We start from the raw sequence: 24,936 nt of genomic DNA, 5'->3' as shown, positions 1-24,936 counted from the left end.
CGTAATAAGACGTCTCACAAGTGAGAAGTACATGGGTGGTGGGACACCCCCATGTGCTTTCCCACTCACACCCTAAATGGGTTTTTTGTGAGAGAAAATGGTATTCGTCTGACCATTTTAGACGGATATGGCGGTCTGAAATAAGAATTTATGTATGTCAAAATATAAAAGTCGTGTCCTCATGTATAAACATCTTACGTGTCCATGCAATAGCTATACGAAATTAGGTGTAACAGTTATGGCATAACATTTTCTCCCATACGAAGTATCTTGATAATATCAACACGACACTATTACGTTCACTCAAGTATTCCATGCCTCTTTCAGCCGAAGGCCAAAGCTTATTATATACTAGTAATAAGCTTCTTCTCAATCAAGAAGTCCACTGCTTCTTTGAGAGCCACTCTTAGAGGAATGCACTCAATGCCTAGGCTTCTAACTTTGTCCTTAGAAATCTGGTAGGTTGGAGGAAAAGACTGATCCTCTGCACATCTGCGAATGAGAAATCGCAACATTTATTACTACATTAATTAACAACAAAATTAATGGGATGCTAATGAGGTCATCCAACTGCAAGAACGCAAACTTACTTGTGGGGAAGTTTGAGATTTGGGTAGAGTTCTTGCAAGATATCGACAATTTGTGAAAAATGCGCCACTGTTTCGCACAAGATGTACCTTCCGTTAGCTGATGGGATCTCAAAGGCTTTAATGTGTGCTTCTGCAACATCTTTGACATGAACCCATCCAAATGTTGCATTTAAATAAGTGTCTGATTTCCCTGTAAATATTTTAACAACATGAATTAATGTAATGCAGTCACTTATGCATATTAATGTAAGAGTTAATTCAAAACTCGCACCTTTAATAAAACTCTTACCGTTAACTAAGTTAAACAAAACGTCGCTTGACCAATTGATTACTGGCTGCAACATTGGTCCTATGACAGCTACGGGGTTGATGGTGATCATGTCAATACCATTCTCTTCGCAGAATTTCCAAGCAGCAATTTCAGCCAAGGTCTTTGAGAGAGTATACGTGTCCTGCGAATGAGGTAAAGTTCAAGGTTCTAAGTTCACGCAGAGAAAAGGCTCGCTCAGAATAAACAGGAAACATACATACCCCTATAAATCCTTTGCAGGCTTCAGGAGTTGAAAACCATGTTTCGTCAACTAGTGTTTCAGAGGTTACAGGTCTACCAGTATGGAAAACTGTAGCAGCAGAAGAAGTGAAAATCACACGTTTGACAGATGGAGCTTTTGCGCACGAGGAAAGAACATTCAGAGTTCCATTCACAGCTGGATCAATCAAATCCGCCTGTTTAAATATTCGTATATTTCAAAGCAACAACCAAAATGGCTTATAAGACCACTTTGAAATTAGAGTGACATATTCCGTAGTTCATTAGAAAAGAAGGGGTGTAAGGAAAATTAACCTGCGGGTTTGAAGTTTCGAAGAGAACAGGAGAAGCAGTATGGAATACACCACAACATCCATCAACAGCTGAATCAAAGGAGCCTTCTTCCAAGAGGTTGGCTTCAAATAAGTTAAGCCTTTCCTTTGCTCCGTCCAATCCACGCAAGTGCTCCGTTTTTTTCGGATCATCTGCATACCCAAAGCCCATTTTGCATAACCCACATTACATATTATTGTCCATGAATAACATTAAGTTAACCTGAAGTCCTGATTTTAGCATTAGCTTTCTTTTTCTCTTTATGAACTTGTCTAGTATAGGCTCCCAATTACAAAAGTTATATTAATTCCAATCGCAATTCCCACCATATAGTTTACCTAGGTTTGGAAGATATGAACCAAATCATAAAGACTTGAGCAACATCGTCTCAAACGTATGAAATAACTTTATATGCACTATATTTACACATCTATAGTTTCTATAATTAGAAAAAGGGAAAAAATGGTGAAGCCGCTCGTGAACTTAGCGGCTTGTCAAATGAAATGTTGTCCACAAACTTGCAGGCTTGCAGTTTTTTGTCCAAACTAGTTTTAAACCCGTGAAATTCACGGGTCTATTTTTACAATTGTAAATCAATAGCTAATAATAATTAAGATAAAATAATTTTTTATTTAATTTTAATTATAACTATAATCTTGGTTATAAAATGTTGTGCCCGCTAGCATGATCCAGAATTCCAGACTTAATCAATGAAATATTATTTCACAGGGTGAAAATATTCAACTCCATATTAAGAGTTTAGTTTAACTTCAATCTAGTTTATCTGTGTGTTTGGCCTAACTTGTAAAAGTGTTTTTGGATTCAAAAACACTTTTTGGCCAAACACATCATTTTTTAAAAGTTAAACAAAAAATTCCCAAAAGCTAAAAATCCATATTTTTTGCCTATAAAAATAGAATCAGCAATTTCACTTTTGAAAAATTTAGCTTGGCAAACAAAAACTCATTTTTGAAAATTGAGGCCAAACATGCTCTATGTGAAACTGTAACTCATGTACTTCCATATACTAAAAGTTTAACCTAAACACTTGACTTTGACGTGAATCTCGTACAGAAAAAGTTGCAATGGCTCGCTAAATTAGTGAGAAACCACTCTTTCGTATCATTTTACACGTTTTTGTAGTCCTTTTGAGAATATTTTGATTGCCGCCAAACTTACACGTTAATTTAATTATTATTTTTATAATAAGTTTCACCAATTTTTTCATTCATAATTTGTGAACATATTTAATTATACATAGTTGCATTGTTTAAAATAGGTAAAATGGTCTTACCGTGTGTTGGAAGACTTACTCAATTAAAAGTCCAAAAGTTGGGTTAAAAACTTAAATTTATTTTAATTTACTAAAGAGATACATATAAACATATAAAGAAATACTCTGTACATAATATATATGAGCTAGTAATAACTAATATTTTCTATTCCAATAAGTAAAAAAAAAAAAATTAATAATTAATCTAAGAAAAAGAAGCCCGAATTTGAAAATAAATCACAAATTCTTGTTATCAATCTTAAGGCAAAACAAAATGCATAGAAAAAAAAACAACCAAAAGACGGACTTGATTGGAGTTTTAAGTGACATAGGAAATATATAATGTTTTTTTTTGGGCAAATTTATTGAGAACTAATTGAGCGGTATTTTAGGGCGCAAAACTCACTTATTATTTTAGGGTAAACTATTATACTACGAATATGAAAATGGAAAAGATAATTGTGTTGCCATAATCTCACTTATTTCCATGATTCCAACATTTGTAAAAAAAAAAAAAAACAATTTCCTAGAAAAAAGTACTTAAAAATCCAGGATTAGTTTTGCATTTTGGAAAGAATCTCCATAATTTTAGCATTAGAAAATAATATGAGAAATGGAAATGGAATATTCCATATATTCATATGGCATATTCTATTGTTTTTTTTTTCCTTTCCATTGAAACAAAATTAAAAGATTATTTTGTAGTTACTCTAATAAGCTGACACGTCAGACTGAACTTCAAATTTGAGATGTCATGTCACCAAGATTGGCTATTACATTAAAGAAATATATGATGATTATTACAAAAAAAGGAAAAAGTGAAGCCGCTTATCTTCATAGCGGCTTGTTCAAATGAAAAAGAGTTTACAAACTTGTCTAAACAGAGTAAAACCGCTAATCTAACTAGCGGAAAAAATAAAATAAAAACGCTCACGTGGACCCATTGGTCCTAAATAGTTTGAAATCAGCCCAAAACTAACAATCCCCTATAAACTAAAAGAATAACACATCTGTGTTATTCCCGCTCATCTTTTCCCCCATACGGAATATTCCCTTCTAATACATTGTACTCAAAATATTTTAGTCAACCCATATATGGAATATTTCTACTACAATATTCTACACAATTAATAGTAATATTGCCGTCAATCATTATGCCCCATATATGGAATATTTCTTATGGTTACGTTTTGTATATAAAGTAAATTTACATTAAATTAAATTCATATTCAATTTATTAAAATACTATTAGTTCACTAAATCTCTAAAATTAACCTTTATAAAATTACCGTGCTGTAGCACGGGTTGCTATACTAGTTAAACTAACAATTAAACTAACAAATCAGCCCAAAACCGCTAATCTAACTTTCTTCTATTTTTAGTTTCATTTAAGCTATAGTCGGATTAGTTGGTAATTTGGTATATTAACTAGTTGGAATGCCCGTGCGCTGCACGGGGCTCCTATTGGAATTATCTGTAAAAATATATTTTTAATTTAAGTTAACAAAAAAGTTTAACTATGTTGAATCATTGATGAAAAAAAATTCATCGTTGTTATAGTTGATTGATGAATTATTAGTGACCGTAAAAATTTGATATTTAATAGTACTTATAATATCAAGTGATTTAGTTATAATATGTACTTTATTTTTCTTTGTCGCAAGCACAACTGATTTTTAATTCAATAAAAAACGCTCTCTCTGTAAACATAGTGCAACTCACCAAAATGAATCCTTAATAACGGAGACAGACCTTTATGAGTCTTGTAGTTATATTATGAAGGTCAAGAGATCATGAAATTAAAAATCTCATATTTAGGCTTTGTTTCGAAAAAAAATAAGCTTAAATTTATCTGACCAAATTTCATTTATCTTTTTTGTTGTAATTATTTGGTGGATAAATTATTTACTAAAATAAGCGAAGCATGTGAGAAATAAGCTACCTATTTTTTTTAATACTTCAATTTATAATATTAAATATGGAGTACTTACTGTTCCGGGTGTAATTCCGAAGCAGTTATTTGCTACCACTCGTGGCTTGCAGAATGACGTCTTTGATTGAATCCTCCTTTTGGCCTCTCCTGAAACAATGAACAAACTGAGGGCTCGGCTTTGGCCGAGCGTACTCATTCCGACGCTCAAGTCAGTAAACTTAAAGAGATTAAGTTGTGTGTTACTTGACGAAGTATATATTGCAGAGAGATAAGGAAGATATTACCAGATTATGAGGTGTTTAGGTTATATTTCGGATCCTTTCCTCAATGAGGGTTGAGGAGTATTTATAGACTTTCACCTTTTGTCACGTAGTGGCCAAGTGGCCAAGTGGCTAGCAGGTGGAAAGACTGATCTACCCTCGGCCGAGGGACCCATGGCAGGCCGGCGGGCCCTGTTGACTCCATGCCGAGGGGTCTTGGATGTGAGTACGCGGATGTGTGTCCCGGCTGGCTAGCTGCCTGGCCGAGACCCAAGTGATCGGCCGACAGGCTGCGTCGGTTAGGCGGTCTAACATGTTGACTTGCTATCTTTTGATCCTTGACCTTGCTCAATGTGTTGACTCGGTCAGCGGGTGCAGAATATGCCCCATCAATTTGCCCCCAGCGTAGTCTATGCCGTGGTATGGACCTTCGATGAGTGTTGAGCGTATTCTGCGCAAGTTGAAATTTCTTCTCCGGCTTCTTCTTCCTCGGCTTGCTTCTGTTCAGGCCGTACCATATCAACCCTCCACATGGATGTGTAATGGACATCAAATGTGGAAAAGAAGGTGTCGCTGGCCGGCGGGTCCAAGGTTGAGAGTGCCGGATGTTTTGATTGCCCCCGGCCGATGCTGCCAAGCTTGGTTGATCAGCTGGCCGTTTGGCAAGTAGATAACAAGGAGCGTGTTGAAGAAGATACGTCGATTGGCATTTCGCCAAGTAGCGTGTCAAAGAAGATTGGTAACTGTTGTGACGATTAACATTCCGTGGCTGCATGCTTGACACGTGTCTCGGTGTTGATTGGTTGACGCTCCATGGGCTTTGCCCTGATTGGTCGGTTTGAGTGGGCTTTGCCCTATAAATAGGAGAGTTAGCCCCTGAATTTGGCCTTCCAAATTCATTTTCTCAAAAAATTTTCTTCTTCTCGCTTAGTTTTCTTTGACGAAACTTCCCTCTAGTCTTCGAAGCGTTACTCGGCGTAACACTCTTCCCAAGGTAAACAAACAAATTTTCCAACTTTTAATTGTTAAGTTTTTGTTGTGAACATGTCTTCTGCTGATGCCGGACCTAGTAATCCTGCGCCGGGGGTTCCCCGTCGCGCCTTGATGAAGAGGTGGCACTGGCCGCCGTCCCGATAAGGTCTGGGGGCCCTAGGTCTCCTTCCCCTGAGGTGGATGATCAGTATTTGGAGGATTTCTCCGATGATGATGATGGTGATGATGACGGTGATGATGAGGAAAGGACTCATTCCGATGAGGAGAGGCCGCATCTCCTGGATCACGGCGACGCCTGTAAGATTGGCCCTGATCGTGCTTGGACCAACAAGTTCGCCAGTTGCTCTGGTCCTGACTTTTTCGAACATCACTTCTCCTTCGGCAGGGAGTATAAGATTGTTATTCCTAGAGAGGGTCAGGCCGTCTGTTGCCCTCCCCCGGGTTGTATCGGCGTATACATGAGACACCTGGAGTATGGGCTCCGGTTTCCTCTCAATACATATGTTGCTGCCATAATTAAAGCAATGAACGTCGTTTTGTCATGGCGCAGCATCCGTTGGCGATCAGGACGATTGTTGGCTTTGTGTGGCTGTGCCAGTTTAAGGGGGAGGCCCCAACGGTGAACCTATTCCACCGGCTTCATCACCTTCGACTGAATGTCCAAGGTGGCAGGGGGTGGTATAGTATACAGACCGAGCCAGGTTATATCACCGTCCCCAAGCTTACTTCCTGCAAGGGCTGGAAGTCACGGTGGGTGTATGTTGAGGTTCCAGGGGATTATCCGCTGCCTCGGTCCTTCCAGCACCAAGTCAATTTGCGGTGCGAGAGCAAAGGGGAGCGTGAGAAATATGTCTCCCGGCAGAAGCTTAAGATGGACGTCTTGAAGGTCCCTCTTAATGCGGACGAACGGCGGGCAATGTCGTTGTTCGAGACTGATAAGGATGGGTCGCCGAAGGGATGGATACCCCCGACGCAGATCATTCTTCAAGATGAGCCGCTCTGCCACGTCGGCCTCATACCGGCCCTCGAACAGGGTGAGTGGGGTCGGTGTGAGGCCCATCTCTGCTTTTGATGTTTCTGTTTTTGAACTTTGTTTTATTTCTTTTGTTTAACTCTTGCTTCGTTTTTCTGACCGTTTTGGCCGGATCATGCGAGGAAATCCTCAAGAAGATGGGACTTGACAAACATAAGAACGTTGTTGAGATGCATCCGAAGGTCGATACACGTGATCGCAGACCGTCGCTAAACGACCTCATGGACCAGCAGTTGAAGGCCCTAGATACCACGGGGGCACAGGCGAAGGTTGCCGGTAACATTCCGCGCCGGAAGCGAAAAACAATGTCTTCGGTGGCGACGGCGTCAACTTCAGTTCCACCTCCAATCCCCGCAGTCCAAAAGGAGACTGTGGAGATCGTCGATATTACCGAGGAGGAGGTAACCTTGGCGGTGGAATCTCCTCTCTTACGCAAGAGAAAAGAGACTGTTGCTGTCGCTGCTGCTGCTGCTGCTGTTGCTACCGAGGCCGGCAAAGAAATGGGTCCTCCGGCCAAGAAGGCCAAGCCTGGTACAGATCTATCCTGTGGCTCAGACTTAGCCGGTTCATTAGGCGTTCCTGATGACAGGCTCTCTGGTATGTCCATGAATGTTGACACGGATGCTTTGATTGAATTTTTTGTAGATCAACCGCCGCCGTCTACCGGTCCTACTGAACGGCGTGCTGAGAAGCGACCTATGCAGACGGGTGGTAAAGGTGCCACCGTCGTCTCTTCCTTCCCGAAGCCTACCCCCGCCCAGATTAGGTCGGAGGGCATAAGTTTGTCCAGGATACTGGCGAAGTGGGCTGATGTGGCCGGTGCTCATATTATGGAGCAGGAAAAGGTCATGGCTGAAGTTGCCCCACAGCTTGAGCGGCTCAAGCTTGAGCGGCTCAAGCTTGAGGTCGCTGCTGCGAAGAAGGAAGCTGAGAGGGCCAAGGCTGAGGCTGAAAAGGCGGTCCTTGCTGAGCAAAAACTTAGGGAGGATCTTTGAAAAGGCGATCCTTCTTTGAGAGAGCCAAGGCTGAGGCTGCGGGGGCTGAAGCCGCTAAGCTGCTGGAGGAGCGTGACAAGCTTCAGGCCGTCGTCGACTTCACTGGTAAGAAAAGGGACGAATGGAAGTCCATGTTTAAGGCACAGGGGAAGGTGCTTCGGAATATGAAGGCTATCATCGCCCAGAGGGAGTTGGACATTGAGAAGCTCCAAAGCGTCATTCTTCCTAACATGTGCGCCCAATACCGGGACCTGGCCGAAGAAGCCGCCAGGGAAGTGATAGGGGAGCTCTTTCTTGATGGCTCCTTTCCGTGGCAAAAATTCGACGACCTGTTTGATGATAAGCTCGATGCTAAGGCGAAGGCCGCGGAGGAGAAGGCTGCGGAGGAGGCAAGGGTGAAGAAGGAGGAGGAGGAGGCCGCGGAGAAGGCGGCCCATGCTGAAAAGGCGAAAGCGGCCAAGGAGGAGGCTGAGAGGGCTAGGCATTTGAAGCCGCCGAGGCCGAAGCCGCCGAGACGGTTTCTGGTCGCCTATCAAAGATGATCTTTTGCGACGTCGCCGATGGCGAGCGCAACAGAGCATAGGGAGACGGGCGGTCGTCACCGGGTTCACCGCGCATCTCGATAGTTTCGGCGGTTCGGGGCCAATTATTAAGCCTTTCCTCCCTGCCATCTTTTGGCGCTTCAAATGATATGTCTGTAACCTTTTGTTCTTCTTTTCCTTGTTTTTGTAAAACTTTGGTAGGTTGTGTTTTGGCTTATCCCTATGGGGACGGTAGTCGTCGTATTCTCCTTACTTGTAATCATTTTCAATAAAGCTTGTTTATTGGCCCTCGGCTTGGCCAGGGCTTTGATCACAATCCTTCACTTGTCTTCTTACGTTATTAATTGAGCGCTTTTTCGTTTTTACCTTCGGCTGGCCGAGCGGTTAGAATGCGTATCTCAACCGTGTTTTTAACGTTTTTTTAAACATGTTGGCATGTTGGCATGTTGGTCGCTTCCTCTTTCACTCTCGGTCTGGCCGAGGCGTCCGTTGCGCTTCTCGGCCGCCAGAACATGTTAGCGTATCGACCGTTGTGTCCCCTGCCAGGCCTTCGGTTGGCGAGGCGGCTAGAGGTTACGGCTCGACAGCGTTCGTATCTGTAGACATATTGATCGCTTCCTCTGCCGAGGCCTTCGGTTGGCGAGGCGGCTAGAATGCGTCTCAATGCGTACTTATACGTTCCTAAGGCATGTTGGTCGTTTTTCGCGAGTATCAAGCTGCGTTGGTAGTGATCTAGTCGTGGCGTCTACTTCTTGGGGTGACTGCCCGGCTTGGGCCGTGGCGTCTACCTCGATATGACTACGGAGGGGATAAACACTTTGATGGAAAACTTGGATGATTCTTCATTAGATATAAACACGCGTTGGGGTGCCAACAATTGTTTTGGACACCTCCGCCGCTATACAAAGTATTTCACGAGATTGTCGGTGTTCCAATGGCTCATCAAAGGCACACCCTCCATGTCCGTCGCCCGTGCGTACCCGGCCTCATTTCTTCAACCACTTTGTAGGGACCCTCCCAGTTGGCCGTCAATTTACCATGAATGTTTCCTTTGTTGGTGGCGGCCGACTTTCTTAGGACTAGATCCCCTACTTTTAAGTCCCTTTTGTGGACTCTTCGGTTGTAGGCTCTTCTCATTCGGTTTTGATATCTTTGCCAAGTTGAGGCGTCTTTGTATCTCGGCTTTCTTCGACCATGTCTAGGAGGTTCTCGGACCTTCCTCATTTTCAACCGGGTTAAAGGTGGTCGTTCGAATGTCATGGCACCGCTTCAATTAGCGGGGCTCGCTTCGGACCCGTAGACTAAGTGGAATGGACTGTACCCCGTTGCTTCTTTCTCCGTGGTTCGAAGGGACCACAGGACGCCGGGTAGTTCATCGGCTCATCTTCCCTTTAGGTCTTCAACTTTCTTCTTCAAACCGTTGAGGATTGTTTTATTGGCCTCCGCCCCGTCCGTTGCTCTGTGGGTGGCAGACGGAGGAGTATGCAAATTTGATACCAAGTTCTTCCAACCAGTTCATTATTGTGTCACTCCAAAATTCTCGGCCTTCGTGAATTTCTGTCAGTATTAGCTCCGCGTTGGCTGGGCCGACACATTTCAAGAGTGGCCTTATCACGGACCTCTTGTATAATTCTCCTTCAAACACCAAGTACCTTGCTGCGATCCTCTTTATCTTCTGCGAGAGACTGCGATCCTCCGGTAACTCACTTGTCAGTTTATACTTCATTATTGGAGTCATCCACGTCGTTTCGGCCTCTATGTCGCCCACCATGCAGAGTGTGTCAGTGATGCTTTTAGCATTCCTGATATCCACTAGCACGGTTCGGCTGACATTCTTGATGGTTGAACTGACAAGCTTTGAGAGAGCGTCGGCCCGGTTGTTCTCAGACCTGGGGATGCATTGTATCTGAAAAGATTTCAATTTTGAAGTGTCAGCTTTTACCCTTTCCAGGTATCTTACCATCCCGTCGTCTAGAGTCTCGTACTCTCCTCTGATTTGATTAGCCACTAAAAGTGAATCTGTTTTCAAAATGATGTGTTCCGCACCGGCAGCTCTAGCTAACTCGACTCCAGTTATCACCGCCTCGTATTCGGATTCGTTGTTTGAGGCCGAGAAGGTAAATTTTAAGGCGTACTCGAACTCGTCCCCGTTTGGGCTGATGATAAGGATGCCGGCTCCTGAGCTATTCGTCGTGAAGGACCCGTCGGTGTATACCTCCCATACTCCGGGGTTTGGTTCTTCTTGATATGTGCACTCGGCCAGGAAGTCTGCAAGTGCCTGTCCCTTTATCGAGGGCCTCGGCTTGTATTGAATGCCGAAGCCGGATTGCTCTACCGCCCATTTGATGAGCCTGCCGGATTGCTCAAATTTTTCCAATGCTTTCTCCAATGGTTGGTCGGTTAAGACCGTCACGGGATGTGCGTCGAAGTAAGGTTTCAGTTTCCTTGCGGCAACGACGACAAAGAAAGTCGCTTTTTCAATCGATGGGTAATTTCTTTCGGCGGGCAACAATGTATGGTGACAAAGTAGATTGGGTGTTCTTTGTTTGTCTTCTTCTCGATAATCACGGCACCACCGTGGCCGAGGTAATGCTTCTATGTATAGATATAGCGTCTCCCCAACATCGGCACTGGACGGGGTTGGGAGAGTTTGAAGATGAGCTTTCGATTGCACGAAAGGCGTGCTCTGTTCCTCCCCCCAGCTGAAGTCTTTATTCCCCTTTAACACTTTGAAGAATGGGGTGCTCTTGTCGGCTGACCGAGAGATAAAACGGGCGAGTGCCGCCATCCTCCCGGTCAACATCATAACCTCTTTTCGATTCCTCGGCTCCGGCAGGTCCAATATTGCTTGGACTTTCTCTGGATTGGCATCAATTCCCCTGGCGCCGACAAGTACGCCGAGGAACTTACCTGCCCGGACACCGAAGTTGCATTTCATTGGGTTAAGTTTCATCTTGTATTTCCTTAGCGAACAAAATGTCTCGTGTAAATCGGCTAAGTGCTCGCTGTCAGACTTGCTTTTTACAATAGCATCGTCGACGTAAGCCTCAATGTTTCGCCCTTTTTTATTTTGGAACACTTTGTCCACCAGTCTTGTGTAAGTTGCGCCGGCGTTCTTCAAACCGAACGGCATCATTTTATACATGTATGTGCCGTTACCGGTGATGAATGCGCATTTAGGCATGTCTTCTTCGGCCATGAATACCTGCGATACCCGAGAAGGCGTCCGGCGGGCTCAGCATAGTGTAGCCTGCCGTGGCGTCGATTAAACTATCTATTCGAGGCAAGGGATAGCAATCTTTGGGGCACGCTTTATTAAGATTTGTAAAATCTACACACATTCTCCACGCCCCCGATGATTTCTTCACCATTACAACATTAGCTAACCACTCAGGATAAGTACAAGGCATGATAAAGCCCGCCGCTAGTAATTTATCTACCTCGGCTTTAATGGCCTCATCTTTCTCGGTGAGGAGTTCCTCATCTTACGCTTGACAGGCGAGCGGTGGAGAGTACGTTCACTTGTGAACAATTACCTCCGGCTCACGCCCGCATCTCGGCTTCGAGTAAGCGAAGACGTCTTTGTTCTTCCTCGGCGGTCTAGGAGAGCGGCCCGAATTTTGGCTCCCGAGGTTGACACCGCGATTCACGGTGCGCCCGGGTCAAATTTCCACTTCTTCGGTCTCGGCTCCTTCGACCATGCCGACAATGGCATCCATGAGGTCGCCCTCCTGTTGTAAGGATGGGCTTTTCCCCTTCTTCGACTTCTTCGCCACTTTGAGGGATTGCATGTTGCACCCTCCGCGGATATCCGGACGTTGACTACTTCATCTTTTTCGTCCTTTGAGACGAGCTTATGCGCTTCCCCCCGGTCCGAGACATACATCAGTGTCAGGGCCCGGATGGACATTACTGCATCGGCCTTGCTCAGAGTGACTCGGCCTATGAGAACGTTGTAGGCGGACGAGCCGTCGATGACCACGAACTCATATAGGACATTCTTAGCCGCATTCCCCTCGCCGAACATCACCGGCAGCCGATTGACCCCGGGGGTACCAGGCGGCCGGAAAAATCGTACAAACGGATTGGTGCGGGGGCTCAAGTCCTCAACCTTCGATCGAGATTGAGAAAGCACTCCCCGAACATGATGTTCGTGTAGGCGCTGTGTCAATCGTGCACCTCTTGACCAGGTGGTTGGCTATGTCCAAGTGGACTACAAGTGGGTCATTGTGCGGGCGATGACTCCCTCGTAGTCCTTCTTCCCAATAGTCATATCGGGGATGTTGGAAGCGGGGATCGCTGTTTTGGGCATAAAGTTGATGGCCTGATATAGCTCGTTCAGGTGCCGTTTGTGCCCATGAGCGGACCCACCGTTCTCGTTGCCCCCGATGACAACATGGATTACTCCTATCCGTTCAAAGACAGATTTTTTATTTGAGCCGCCGGTATTAGTCTTTTGGCCTCCCGGCAACATATTTGCTTGAGGCTCCCCTTCCGGATCGCTCTTCAATGACATTCTTCGATGCGGCGGTTGTCGATTAATTGACCGGTGTGGCCGTGGTACTCACAGTACTGGCTCGTGTCACCGTCCCCTCTCGCCTTGGGAGGCCTTTCCCACTTCTGACCCTCGTTCTTGCTCAGGGCGAAGACCTCGGCAGCAGATACGACCAGGGGGGTGTGACCATTGTACCGCTTTTGGTAGTACGGTCCCGAACTCCCCCCGGCGCCCGCCGAGTTCTGTTTCCTGGCGGACTTGTCAGACCGTGACCTATTATTGTCACGGCGTCTTTCATCCAGGTTGTCCTCCCGGCGGCTCTTACTCTCTGAGTGCCCGGCCTCGCTGTGGCCTACCCAGGTTTTATGATAGTCCTCCACCTTTATGGCTTGGTCGGCCATCTTCCTGGCGGAGTCTAGGTTCAAGCCTCCGCACTTGATGAGCTCGTTTTTTAAGTCCCCTCTTGGGAGGTCTTTCATCGGTCTGCGAAGGCGCGATTCATTGCTCGGCTCACGAATCTGCTGAACCTTGGCGTCGAACCTCTTCACATAACTTCGGAGAGACTCGCTTCCCTCCTTTTTGATAGTCAGGAGATCCGATGTCTCGACGGCCCTTCTCTTATTGCAAGAATACTGGGCCAAAAATATGTCCCTTAGGTCGCCATAACAGTATATCGACCCATTGGGTAGCCCCTTGTACCAACTTTGTGCCATCCCATGCAGGGTCGTTGGGAAGACTCGGCACCAAACCTCATCAGGCTGCTCCTATACCGACATGTAAGACTCGAAAGCCTCGGCATGGTCGGTTGGGTCGCTTTCTCCTTTGTATGATATGGGCGGCAACTTTAGTTTGGTCGGCACCGGGACCTCTAGGACATAGGCGCTGAGGGGCTGTCTGACCACGTGTCGAATGACACGCGGCGATCTGCTTCTCGCATCCTTAGTCCGGCTCCTCTCCCCGTGGCGGGAAGGGCTTATTCTCCGACTCTGGTGAGTCGGACTTCTTCTCCGACTCTGGTGAGTCGGACTTCTTCTCCGACTCTAGTGAGTCGGACTTCTTTCACTCCTCTGGGGCAGGCCTCGTTGGTGCTGCGGCGACGCTGTCCTCCCGCGAGTGCGGGAAGGACTCAGGTCTACCACTGGCACTCTGGGCTCCCCCGGCGTCTTGACATGGTCAGCTTCCTCCAATGCTCCGTTCAAGTTTCTCGGGGTCACTTTCCGGGCCCTGGTCTCCTGTGGGGGTGCCGCCGCTCTTGTCGTTGTGACAGTGTGAGTCGACGTGCTACCCATTAGGTCCAGGAGTAGCTTTAGTTTAGCTGCATCAACCACATGTCCCATGATAGTGACTTGGTCGGCGGGCAGCGGTGTATCAGGTATTATTGGCATCCCGTATGCCGGTTGAATTACTCGGCCGGTGGGGGACTGCCCAATCCCAGAATTGTGGACGGTATCATCTTGGTGGAATTCGGTTTCGTCAGTCACAATTACTTCTGGCTGTTTTGACATCTTCTTAGCTTGTTGGGTGGGTTTTGTTTTGTGTTTTTTTTTTGTTTGGGAATGAATGTGACTAGCTGTAATACTCGGGAATTGTAGGAACGCTGTTGACCGATCTTGTTGACCAAACAGACCTTAGGGATGATTGGGTGAGGGTTCAGACTGGTAATAAGGGGGCGTATAAGTCAGTCACTCGACCTAGCGGAGGCCACTCGGCCGAGTACCACCAATACTCGACCGAGTGGAGTCTACTCGGCCGAGTATTCCTATACTCGACCGAGTATGGCTGCTGATGACGTGTTATTATAAATGCGTGTTCGCGAGATTCATTTCTATTTTCTCATTTCCTCGACAGTTTCTCCTTCTCTAACCCTAAACCATCTCCCTCCTCTATCACTCCATAGTTTCATACCTTAAGGAAGCTAGCCTAAATCCCTACCATGGGAATATCGGGATTCGCGGAACAAGAGGGACGTGGGTGGTGGTTGTCTAGGTGGTCACCGATGTGCAAGGTTAGGTAAGTTCTGCTTTGTGTTCTCTTGTATGATTTCTTTGAGTGTAGTCGTATAATAGGATACGGTTATCTTTGTTAGGGTGCTTAACGGAGTCGTGCGTGGCTATAGATGGAGTCCTTTCATGCTTTGCTATGAGGTAGGGTCTCCCTGCTCAGTCTACTGTTAATTGAATTGAATTTTATGATTGTATTGTGAATCATGGCTACCCGCTGATCATCGGAGTATAGTGGTTGTGGTAATATTGACGTTGTCGTGTGACAGCTGTGATGTTGTGATTGAGATTGTGGTGGAGTCACTTGCGGGAGTGGCTTCACACCCTAGTTCGCCCTCCGTGGAACCCGCCACGGGAGGGGATGTGCACATTAAGGGACAGGGATTGTTAGTCGCTCGTGAGGAGCTGGACTAGGTGGGGATGGGCTGCGGTCACCCACTGGCGGCGAGGATTACCTGTTGCGATGGGTAATCTGGCAGGACTACACACTCCGTGTGTAGTCGGTGTGTATACGAGGTGGTGTGTTGGGATGGTGGATGATCAGCTATTTACTTTACTGTTTTATCTTATATTTGATTAGCCAGTACTGACCCCGTGTTGTTTGTGGTATCTGCGGTGATCCATTCGGGGATGGTGAGCAGTTGGTTTAGCAGGTGTTGTTGATTACTGCTGCTGGGATTGGAGGGATCGAGTCATCACGCTATTAATCTAGAGATGTAGAATCACAAGTGTTGTAATTGTATTGTATCTTTGGAACCTTGAATAGAATGGTAATGTAATAGATGTCCTAATGATATCATATTGTTCTTATATTGTCTAATTTGATCTACCTCCTCGGGAAACCGAGATGGTGACACCGTCATACACTGGAATGGTCCTTGGTAAGGCGTTCTGGTGTACGGGGGTGTTACAAAGTGGTATCAGAGCCGACGATTTTGGAACCTGAACTAAGCAAAATAATGAACATAGGGTGTCACTTAAAATGAACCTGGTGTATGTACGTTGGGAGCCCCAGCCGATGCTAGATTTTGGGTGAGTAGGCGCCCTCATTTCAAAATCATGGCCCCATCGGACTTAAGCCAGACACGGGAAAAGGGTAGCTAGTGTGAGTCGAGAGTTGCTAAGTGTTGCGTGTTGTGTGCATCCATTGTGTGTGTATCTATTACTAGAGTGATATGTGTTAGTTAAATGTGTAGAAAAGTGGAAGTGAATATGGAATTATTGCAATGTGTGATCAATGACAACTTAATCAATTTGTTGCATTTGGGACGTGTAGGTGTGGCATTATTGCACTACAAATGTGAATAAGTTGTATGTTTGGTGATTAGCAGAAGTGGAAATGATGTGATATAGAACTAAACCTGGTAATTATCGTAATTAGATTGTGACATGTGCTTTATGAGTACAGTAAAGTAGTTTCTTGAAATAGTGAAGGATAAAGTGAAAGCAATGATTGTTTGGAGATGAATGTGCAGATATACGTGTTGTTGTGTGTTTACGTGGTAGGAATCAACTTTAATCGTGACGAGCCGGAGTCCCGGAACTCCAAACGATGTTATTTGGTTTTGCAGGAACAGTGAAAACTTACGACCCCTTCCTGATTTCGAAGATTAGATAGAGTAGATACGAGTATTCGACCGAGTAGACCAAACTCGGCCGAGTGTCAGGTTACATAACCAAGTGCCCATTTTGTTGGAATAATAATCCATTCTGGACTTCAAAACTCGACCGAGTAAGAATGGTACTCGACCGAGTATTGCACACTCGGCCGAGTATCGTAAGCACTCGACCGAGTAGTAAACACTCGGCCGAGTATTCCCAACACTCGACCGAGTGTTGCTGTAGCGGGCCAATTGCGGGTTATACAAAAACCCTAAATTCGTGCCTTTCTTTCTTATTTCCGCCTCCCATCTTCATCTTTTCTTCTCTCTAAAACTCCATACTCCTCTTCTCTCAAGCTTTTGGGTAAAATCTTGGTGCTACACTTGTCCTTAGTTGCTCTAACTCAGTTTAAGGTAAGATTTAAACTCAATTCCTTTATTGTTTTCAAAGATTTTGTGTATCAACATGCTATATTTCGATTTCCTGCTAAAAACAATCTGAACCTTGTCCTAAACTATTCGATTTTCGAATGTGAACACATATAGAACTTGTGTACATCTTTGGTTGGTTGATTTCATGAGGTAAAATTCACTTTCTGAATTCTAGGGTAAAATAAACGAAATTCTTCTTAATTGTTGATGAATATTTCCTGTTTTGAAGCAATTTGAAAACTTAAAACTAGGTGAATTGTAAAATACATGGTGATTTCTGATAGTTTATCTTCCAAAGCTTATTCCAAAATCGATATACAAGTAGAACAGTCCGTCTTTTGTGTTCAGAACTTTCAAGTGTCAATCCTTTGTTGAAAATGTTTTTCTTGCAGTATGGTGAAAACTAGAGGTTTACCCAACAAGAGATCTCGCGCGGAGGTCCAACTCGAGGTTGGGCAGGGTAGCAACGAACCGGTTGTACCGCCGGTGGCGGCTCATCCACCAGTAATTTTCGCTAACTTTGATCAGCGTAAGGCTTTCGTGGCTCTTATGCGTCGCCCTTTTCGCCCCACCCGTTGTGTCAACCCTAGTATTCTTGAGACTCTGGGGATTAAGGAGGACATAATTCACATTTTCAAGATTTTGGGCATGGAGGGGTTGTATCACTTGAGAAAGAAATCATACCCTCACTTGACCCTAGAGTTTTTGAGTTCTTTTGTGTATGATAAGAAGGGAAAGACCGTCTCTTTTCGTCTCATGAATAGGGACCATGAGCTTACCATGGATGAGTTGGCTGACCATTTAGGTTTAGAGGCTGAGGAGGATGACTACCTTAGTGACGTGGCCAAGAACAGTGGCGCACCTCAGTACCTACCTTATTTGACTGGCAGACCCGCCCCTACCGTTAGTGCCATGTTGATTAATGATATTCAGCACGTCTCCCTTCGTATGTTTCTAAGGATGTTGACCTGTCTACTTTACTCGAGAGAGGACGTGAGTAAACTCAACTCTCACGAGGTCATGCTTCTTGTGTCCTACCTTAACCTCCACCGTCGGAAACCCTTTTACTACAGTGCCCCTGGTATAGTGTGCTCTAGTCTGGAGCGCATGGCACAGTCTGAGACCCGATTTCTTGCTTGCGGGGCCATAGTGACCCGCCTGGCTCAACGATTGGCCGACTTTGAGGCCCCACCTCCTGAGGGGAATGAGTATGTTGAGGTTGTACCTACCATGGACGCCCAGTATTGGCGTCAGAACCGATGGTTGAGGAAGTTGGATGATGGGTCGTATGCTTGGAGGGTGAGAGGGACTATGTGGATGGTGCTTCCGGACCCAGCTCGTCTCCCTGTTGTTGACCATTTGGCCGAGTGGGAGCCTTGTGGTATTCCTAGGCCTGAGCCCCAGACTTACCTGATTGACCCGCGGATCCTTCTGGACTTACCGGAGCCTGTCACCGCGCCTGAGGGGCAGCAGCAGGCACCTCCCCCACCTAGGGAGCGTCGTGGAGTTAGGCAGCCTAGGGTAGACCCAGTTGTGTCCGAGCCCTCTTACTCTGTTCCCGACTCTTACCCTTACCAATCCTACCAGTTCTCGCCGTACCCTACGGTGCATGACCCTAGGATGCAGCCTCATGAGCTGGCTGAGCGGATCTCTTCTACTTTGGTGCTCCGCAACCTTCATGAGATGACCCTTAATCGGGGCATCGGACCGATTTGGCACGGCTTTGTATGGTGGAGAGGACCGGGAGTGGATACGGGAGTGTTCCACGATTCGGGGTGGACCCGAGTTTCGAGACCTCCGGAGGAGACCGAGTTCGGCTACCTCGCGGGACCGTGGGGAGCCAACTCCGTGATCACCGGGAGGGGACTACTCGGCGGCGAGTTTTCCAGGTGCAGGGAGTTCAGGTGCAGGTACCTCTGGAGCAGGTGGCGGTGATGACATGGAGGAGGGTCCTCGTTGCGGATCTTAGATGTTAGACTGATTTAGTTGATTTCTTGGATGTTAGACTTATTTAGTGGTGATGGACTTGTTTTGTTGTGTCGGATTTATTGCCTCTTCTTTAGACGTTGCTTTCAGTATTTGGTACTTCTCGTTGGACGACTGTATTTGGCCATAAGGCTGTTAGCTAATTAATTATCGTGCGGAGACATGTTAAATAGTATGTATGTTGGGATTTGGATGTGTTTTATATTACTGTAAGGAGTGTGATGCAGGTTGACGGTAACTACACAATGTAAAATCTTTAAAACGCTCTCTGGATATGAAAACTCGGCCGAGTATACGCCGTACTCGACCGAGTAGAGCTCACTCGGCCGAGTAAACAAATATACTCGACCGAGTTTTGCTCACTCGACCGAATAGCCCTCATACTCGGCCGAATGTCGAGGTAACAGAAGGCACTGGTGAAGTTTATATGATAACAGTATAGGGGAGTGGTTCATGTCTTATCACGTTATTTTATACCATAATAATCCTCATAGGTGAATGATAGTTATACCATGGATACGTGAGTGAGAATGTTTTGTGTTACGACATTGAAATTATGTGAAAGGTAACACCTTACGCAACCAGCGTAGTGGTTGTAATAAGTTTTATATGGAGATATGTTTGGTTACAGTGATAATTACCTCAACGATTTTCGCGTCACACTGTCATTTCTCATTAATTATACGGACCGTGTCATACGTTGTTAGGTTGCTGTAATGTTTTGGCCCTTAGGAGTCAAGAGTATGTAGTGTCATAATCTGGGGTATACTACAAGGGTCTACGAGTAATGTCACCGTCAGAGGTGCGTGTTAGCCTTGGTTAATAGTGAACTTCGGGGACGAAGTTCCTTTAAGAGGGGAAGAGTAATGTCGCGGAATTAAGTATTTCATGTATATTAAACATGTGTTTAGTTATATCTATGATTTTGGAATTTCATGTATGTATGTTCATGTTCCCTTGAAGTGATAGCTATGTTGTATTCGAGTAATATAAAGGTTACACTATACATGGATGCCCCAACTCAAGTTTTATGATAAGTATTTTAATTGTGAAATATGTATTTTATTTATGAGTAAGTATTTAATTTTATGAAATATTGGGAATTTTATGTATGTTAGGCGTTCACATTCGGAGTTACTAAATTACAATTATGTTTCTTTAAGCCGCATCTATGTGTATTCAATTAATATGAAAATTATATGGTGCACGGGTGTCAAGTAATATAAAGATTCGAGTCAAATGATGATCAATGGTGTGCGTGTCCGGAAGGTGGTGATTGTGTACTTATATATCGCGTGTTTGGAAAGTGGTGATTGTATACTTAGTTACTCTCTATAATGTGAGTGTTGCTCTACAATGGAGTATCGCGTTGCATTTGTATATTTAATATAAGTGTGCGGAATGTGGTAGTTTACATTTGTGTATGGTTTCCTTACGTTGTGTAAGTGTCGCAATTGCATACTCATGTGAGTATATGGGTGCATACTGTTTTGAGAATGGGTTATTGTTGGGAAAGGTAGCTGTGATAAGCGATTGTTGTTGAGTAAGGTGGTTCATGGTAATGTATGGATAGTGTGAATTTGTGTACCTTTGTGAAGTTGTTTAGGGTCATGGTACGTAAAGTCTTTTGCGGGAGTGTCGTGCGGGCTGAACTTCGGGGACGAAGTTCTTTTAAGGGGGGAAGATTGTAATACTCGGGAATTGTAGGAACGCTGTTGACCGATCTTGTTGACCAAACAGACCTTAGGGATGATTGGGTGAGGGTTCAGACTGGTAATAAGGGGGCGTATAAGTCAGTCACTCGACCTAGCGGAGGCCACTCGGCCGAGTACCACCAATACTCGACCGAGTGGAGTCTACTCGGCCGAGTATTCCTATACTCGACCGAGTATGGCTGCTGATGACGTGTTATTATAAATGCGTGTTCGCGAGATTCATTTCTATTTTCTCATTTCCTCGACAGTTTCTCCTTCTCTAACCCTAAACCATCTCCCTCCTCTATCACTCCATAGTTTCATACCTTAAGGAAGCTAGCCTAAATCCCTACCATGGGAATATCGGGATTCGCGGAACAAGAGGGACGTGGGTGGTGGTTGTCTAGGTGGTCACCGATGTGCAAGGTTAGGTAAGTTCTGCTTTGTGTTCTCTTGTATGATTTCTTTGAGTGTAGTCGTATAATAGGATACGGTTATCTTTGTTAGGGTGCTTAACGGAGTCGTGCGTGGCTATAGATGGAGTCCTTTCATGCTTTGCTATGAGGTAGGGTCTCCCTGCTCAGTCTACTGTTAATTGAATTGAATTTTATGATTGTATTGTGAATCATGGCTACCCGCTGATCATCGGAGTATAGTGGTTGTGGTAATATTGACGTTGTCGTGTGACAGCTGTGATGTTGTGATTGAGATTGTGGTGGAGTCACTTGCGGGAGTGGCTTCACACCCTAGTTCGCCCTCCGTGGAACCCGCCACGGGAGGGGATGTGCACATTAAGGGACAGGGATTGTTAGTCGCTCGTGAGGAGCTGGACTAGGTGGGGATGGGCTGCGGTCACCCACTGGCGGCGAGGATTACCTGTTGCGATGGGTAATCTGGCAGGACTACACACTCCGTGTGTAGTCGGTGTGTATACGAGGTGGTGTGTTGGGATGGTGGATGATCAGCTATTTACTTTACTGTTTTATCTTATATTTGATTAGCCAGTACTGACCCCGTGTTGTTTGTGGTATCTGCGGTGATCCATTCGGGGATGGTGAGCAGTTGGTTTAGCAGGTGTTGTTGATTACTGCTGCTGGGATTGGAGGGATCGAGTCATCACGCTATTAATCTAGAGATGTAGAATCACAAGTGTTGTAATTGTATTGTATCTTTGGAACCTTGAATAGAATGGTAATGTAATAGATGTCCTAATGATATAATATTGTTCTTATATTGTCTAATTTGATCTACCTCCTCGGGAAACCGAGATGGTGACACCGTCATACACTGGAATGGTCCTTGGTAAGGCGTTCTGGTGTACGGGGGTGTTACACTAGCTTCTAGTATCTCTCCCCACAGACGGCTCCAATTGTTCCGGGTGTAATTCCGAAGCAGTTATTTGCTACCACTCGTGGCTTGCAGAATGACGTCTTTGATTGAATCCTCCTTTTGGCCTCTTCTGAAACAATGAACAAACTGAGGGCTCAGCTTTGGCCGAGCGTACTCACTCCGACGCTCAAGTCAGTAAACTTAAAGGGATTAAGTTTTAGTGTTACTTGGCGAAGTATATATTGCAGAGAGATAAGGAAGATATTACCAGATTATGAGGTGTTTAGGTTATATTTCGGATCCTTTCCTCAATGAGGGTTGAGGAGTATTTATAGACTTTCACCTTTTGTCACATAGTGGCCAAGTGGCCAAGTGGCTAGCAGGTGGAAAGACTGATCTACCCTCGGCCGAGGGACCCATGGCAGGCCGACGGGCCCTGTTGACTCCATGCCGAGGGGTCTTGGATGTGAGTACGCGGATGTGTGTCCCGGCTGGCTAGCTGTCTGGCCGAGACCCAAGTGATCGGCCGACAGGCTGCGTCGGTTAGGCGGTTTAACATGTTGACTTGCTGTCTTTTGATCCTTTACCTTGCTCAATGTGTTGACTCGGTCAGCGGGTGCAGAATATGCCCCATCACTACTATGTCCTTTTATGCCATATTATCAAAAAAAGCTATCTTTCGGTTAGTTTAAAAGGCAGTTTTTATCTAATCAAATAACCGACCGGTTCCGAATTTTCAGTTATCGTCTTTTAAGCTCGTTTTTTAGGTTTCAGTTTGATTTTTATAATGAAATCTAAGATATAGTATATGAATAAGGTGTATTGACATTAATATACCATATAATTAGTTACATAGTGTATTTTGTGTAGTACCTACTATTTCGTAATGTTTAGATTACTTGGATATATGCTGGTGGTATATATGAAATTTTGTAGTTGATGAAATTAAGTGATACTATGATGAAATTAAGTGATACTACTAATGTGTGAGTCTAAAACCGATCATCAATTCATCATATGAATAACACTATGAGTTGTTCCATTGTTACACAAAAGCTTTGAGTTGTTTAATTCCCCAAAATCTACTTCAGTTTTTCTCGGTTTAATTTCATTCCTCCATCTAATGATCTCCACATTCTTATAGAAAGTCAATTAGTTAAACAAAAAGAGTAACATATACATATTAGTAAAATGTTTTATGTATTGATAACTTGAATGTATATGGAGGCATTTATGCTTATGATTTCCATACACTCCAATGATTATTTAGTGATTACATTTTGAAGAAATCGTAATTTATACTTCGTGTAATTACGTAAGATTACACTACATGATCTTAACATAATACTTTAATAAATAATTTGTCTTTTATCCGCCAACTTCTTGAATTTTGATGCGAGAATACAAACTAAAAATGTATGAAGCCATAACTGGGAGAAAATAAATGCGATAACTTGAACTATTATGAATTTGTATTATCTATTTGATAATTTTAATCTATTTATATTAGGATAATTTTATTAAAATATATTTGATCTACTTATATTAGAATAATATTATTAAAATCTGTTTTAAATACTAATAAATCTACTTTTATTAGGATAATTTTATTTATTTAACTTTTTTTTTCAAAATCTACTCTTGTTAGGATTTCTAAAAAATTTGGAGTCTCTAATATCGCTCGAAAAGTTTCTGCTTTATATATATGTATTGATTGATTGATTGATTGGGTTTTTCTAACATGTGCCCTTAGGGCACATGATAATAAGCTAAATAGGGAAATATTTTCAAGATTATTACACTAATTATGATAAATATGAGTTTCAACTCTAATTTATCATGAAATATTTACAACAATATTTTCCTAATTAGATTATTATCATGTGCCCTAAGCCCCTAAGGGCACATATTTACAACAATATTTCCGCTAATCTAACTTTCTTCTATTTTTAGTTTCATTTACACTAGTAACAAACTAACAATTATCCCATCCCATCACAAGTCTCACAATCCCCACTTAAATAGATTATCTACCCATATTAGGTTATGCACAAATTCTTAAAGAGACGGTCTTCCACTAATATGACAGATCCGTTTATCTTAAACAAGAACATATACAAGTCAAAATACCAACAAAATTTTGCGAAAAAGAGAGGAGAGAAAAACCATACTGAGCGATCGAACAGTGGCATGCACAACATAGCCGCGATGAAGCAAAAGCTTGACGATCCAAGATGCAATATAACCCGAAGCACCGGTCACGCAAACTCTTTTCTCTTCGTCTCCGTCTAAAACTCGCGCCATTAATCAATCAATATCCTCTTCTTCTGTTTTAAATCGTACCTATTAAATTTAGACCACAATGTCTATCTTTTTGAAGCACTAATAAATATAATATAGACTATATAGTATTGTTACATTAAAAAGAAAGTTGAATTATACGTACTACGTAGCACACTTTAGGATTTTGCATGTAATAAAATATTATATTGATGGGGAAATGGGGCCACTGACTGACTGACACCTTATCATAAGAGTAAACAATACAACAAGGACCTAAATTATGGGGAATAATAGCTTTAAGGACCTCTATTATAATTGTGGACCTTTAAGGACCTGAGTGTATTATTCATTTATTCCCTAGTTGAAAAAAACTGCTCCTTGTCCTTTTTCGCGCTGAGCATAAAATTTCCAACAGTATTGAAGGAATGACAAGTACATCTACAATGGATGATTTGAGTATTATTCAACTTGGTCCGATTTTTGCGGTGATATACCCATAAATATCAACCTTTTAACCGTATCAAACAATATTTAGCCAAGCGGACAAGATGATAATCTTGGATGTGGCCAAGTTTGACCTGATCCGCAAGTGATAACACGACAAAAGTCCAACATCTTATAATAAAAATAATTAT

The 24,936-nt window shown here is 43.9% G+C and overlaps 1 protein-coding gene across 1 annotated transcript; it reads right to left on the bottom strand.

The window, feature by feature from the left end:
- Window positions 1–161: 161 nt before the first annotated feature.
- On the bottom strand, window positions 162–24,390 carry LOC141652847 (phenylacetaldehyde reductase-like). Its single transcript, XM_074460453.1, has 6 exons — window positions 24,190–24,390; window positions 1,435–1,604; window positions 1,122–1,316; window positions 880–1,042; window positions 591–780; window positions 162–492 (listed from the first exon to the last, which is right to left on the bottom strand). Exons 1-6 carry the CDS (start codon window positions 24,320–24,322, stop codon window positions 345–347), a joined length of 999 nt encoding a protein of 332 aa, XP_074316554.1. The 5' UTR covers window positions 24,323–24,390; the 3' UTR covers window positions 162–344.
- Between the last annotated feature and the right edge of the window lie 546 nt (window positions 24,391–24,936).

Source organism: Silene latifolia, chromosome 4, assembly GCF_048544455.1.
Source record: "Silene latifolia isolate original U9 population chromosome 4, ASM4854445v1, whole genome shotgun sequence".
In the NCBI taxonomy this organism is placed as follows: domain Eukaryota; kingdom Viridiplantae; phylum Streptophyta; class Magnoliopsida; order Caryophyllales; family Caryophyllaceae; genus Silene; species Silene latifolia.
This window is presented reverse-complemented; position numbering and strand designations above follow the sequence as displayed.

Excerpts from the sequence above, each read along its gene's own strand:
- LOC141652847 (XM_074460453.1), bottom strand. The coding sequence starts at position 24,322 with ATGGCGCGAGTTTTAGACGGAGACGAAGAGAAAAGAGTTTGCGTGACC. Across the intron at positions 1,317-1,434 it reads TCGAAACTTCAAACCCGCAG|GCGGATTTGATTGATCCAGC; the intron begins GTTAATTTTCCT and ends ATATTTAAACAG. Across the intron at positions 781-879 it reads TTTGTTTAACTTAGTTAACG|GGAAATCAGACACTTATTTA; the intron begins GTAAGAGTTTTA and ends AAATATTTACAG.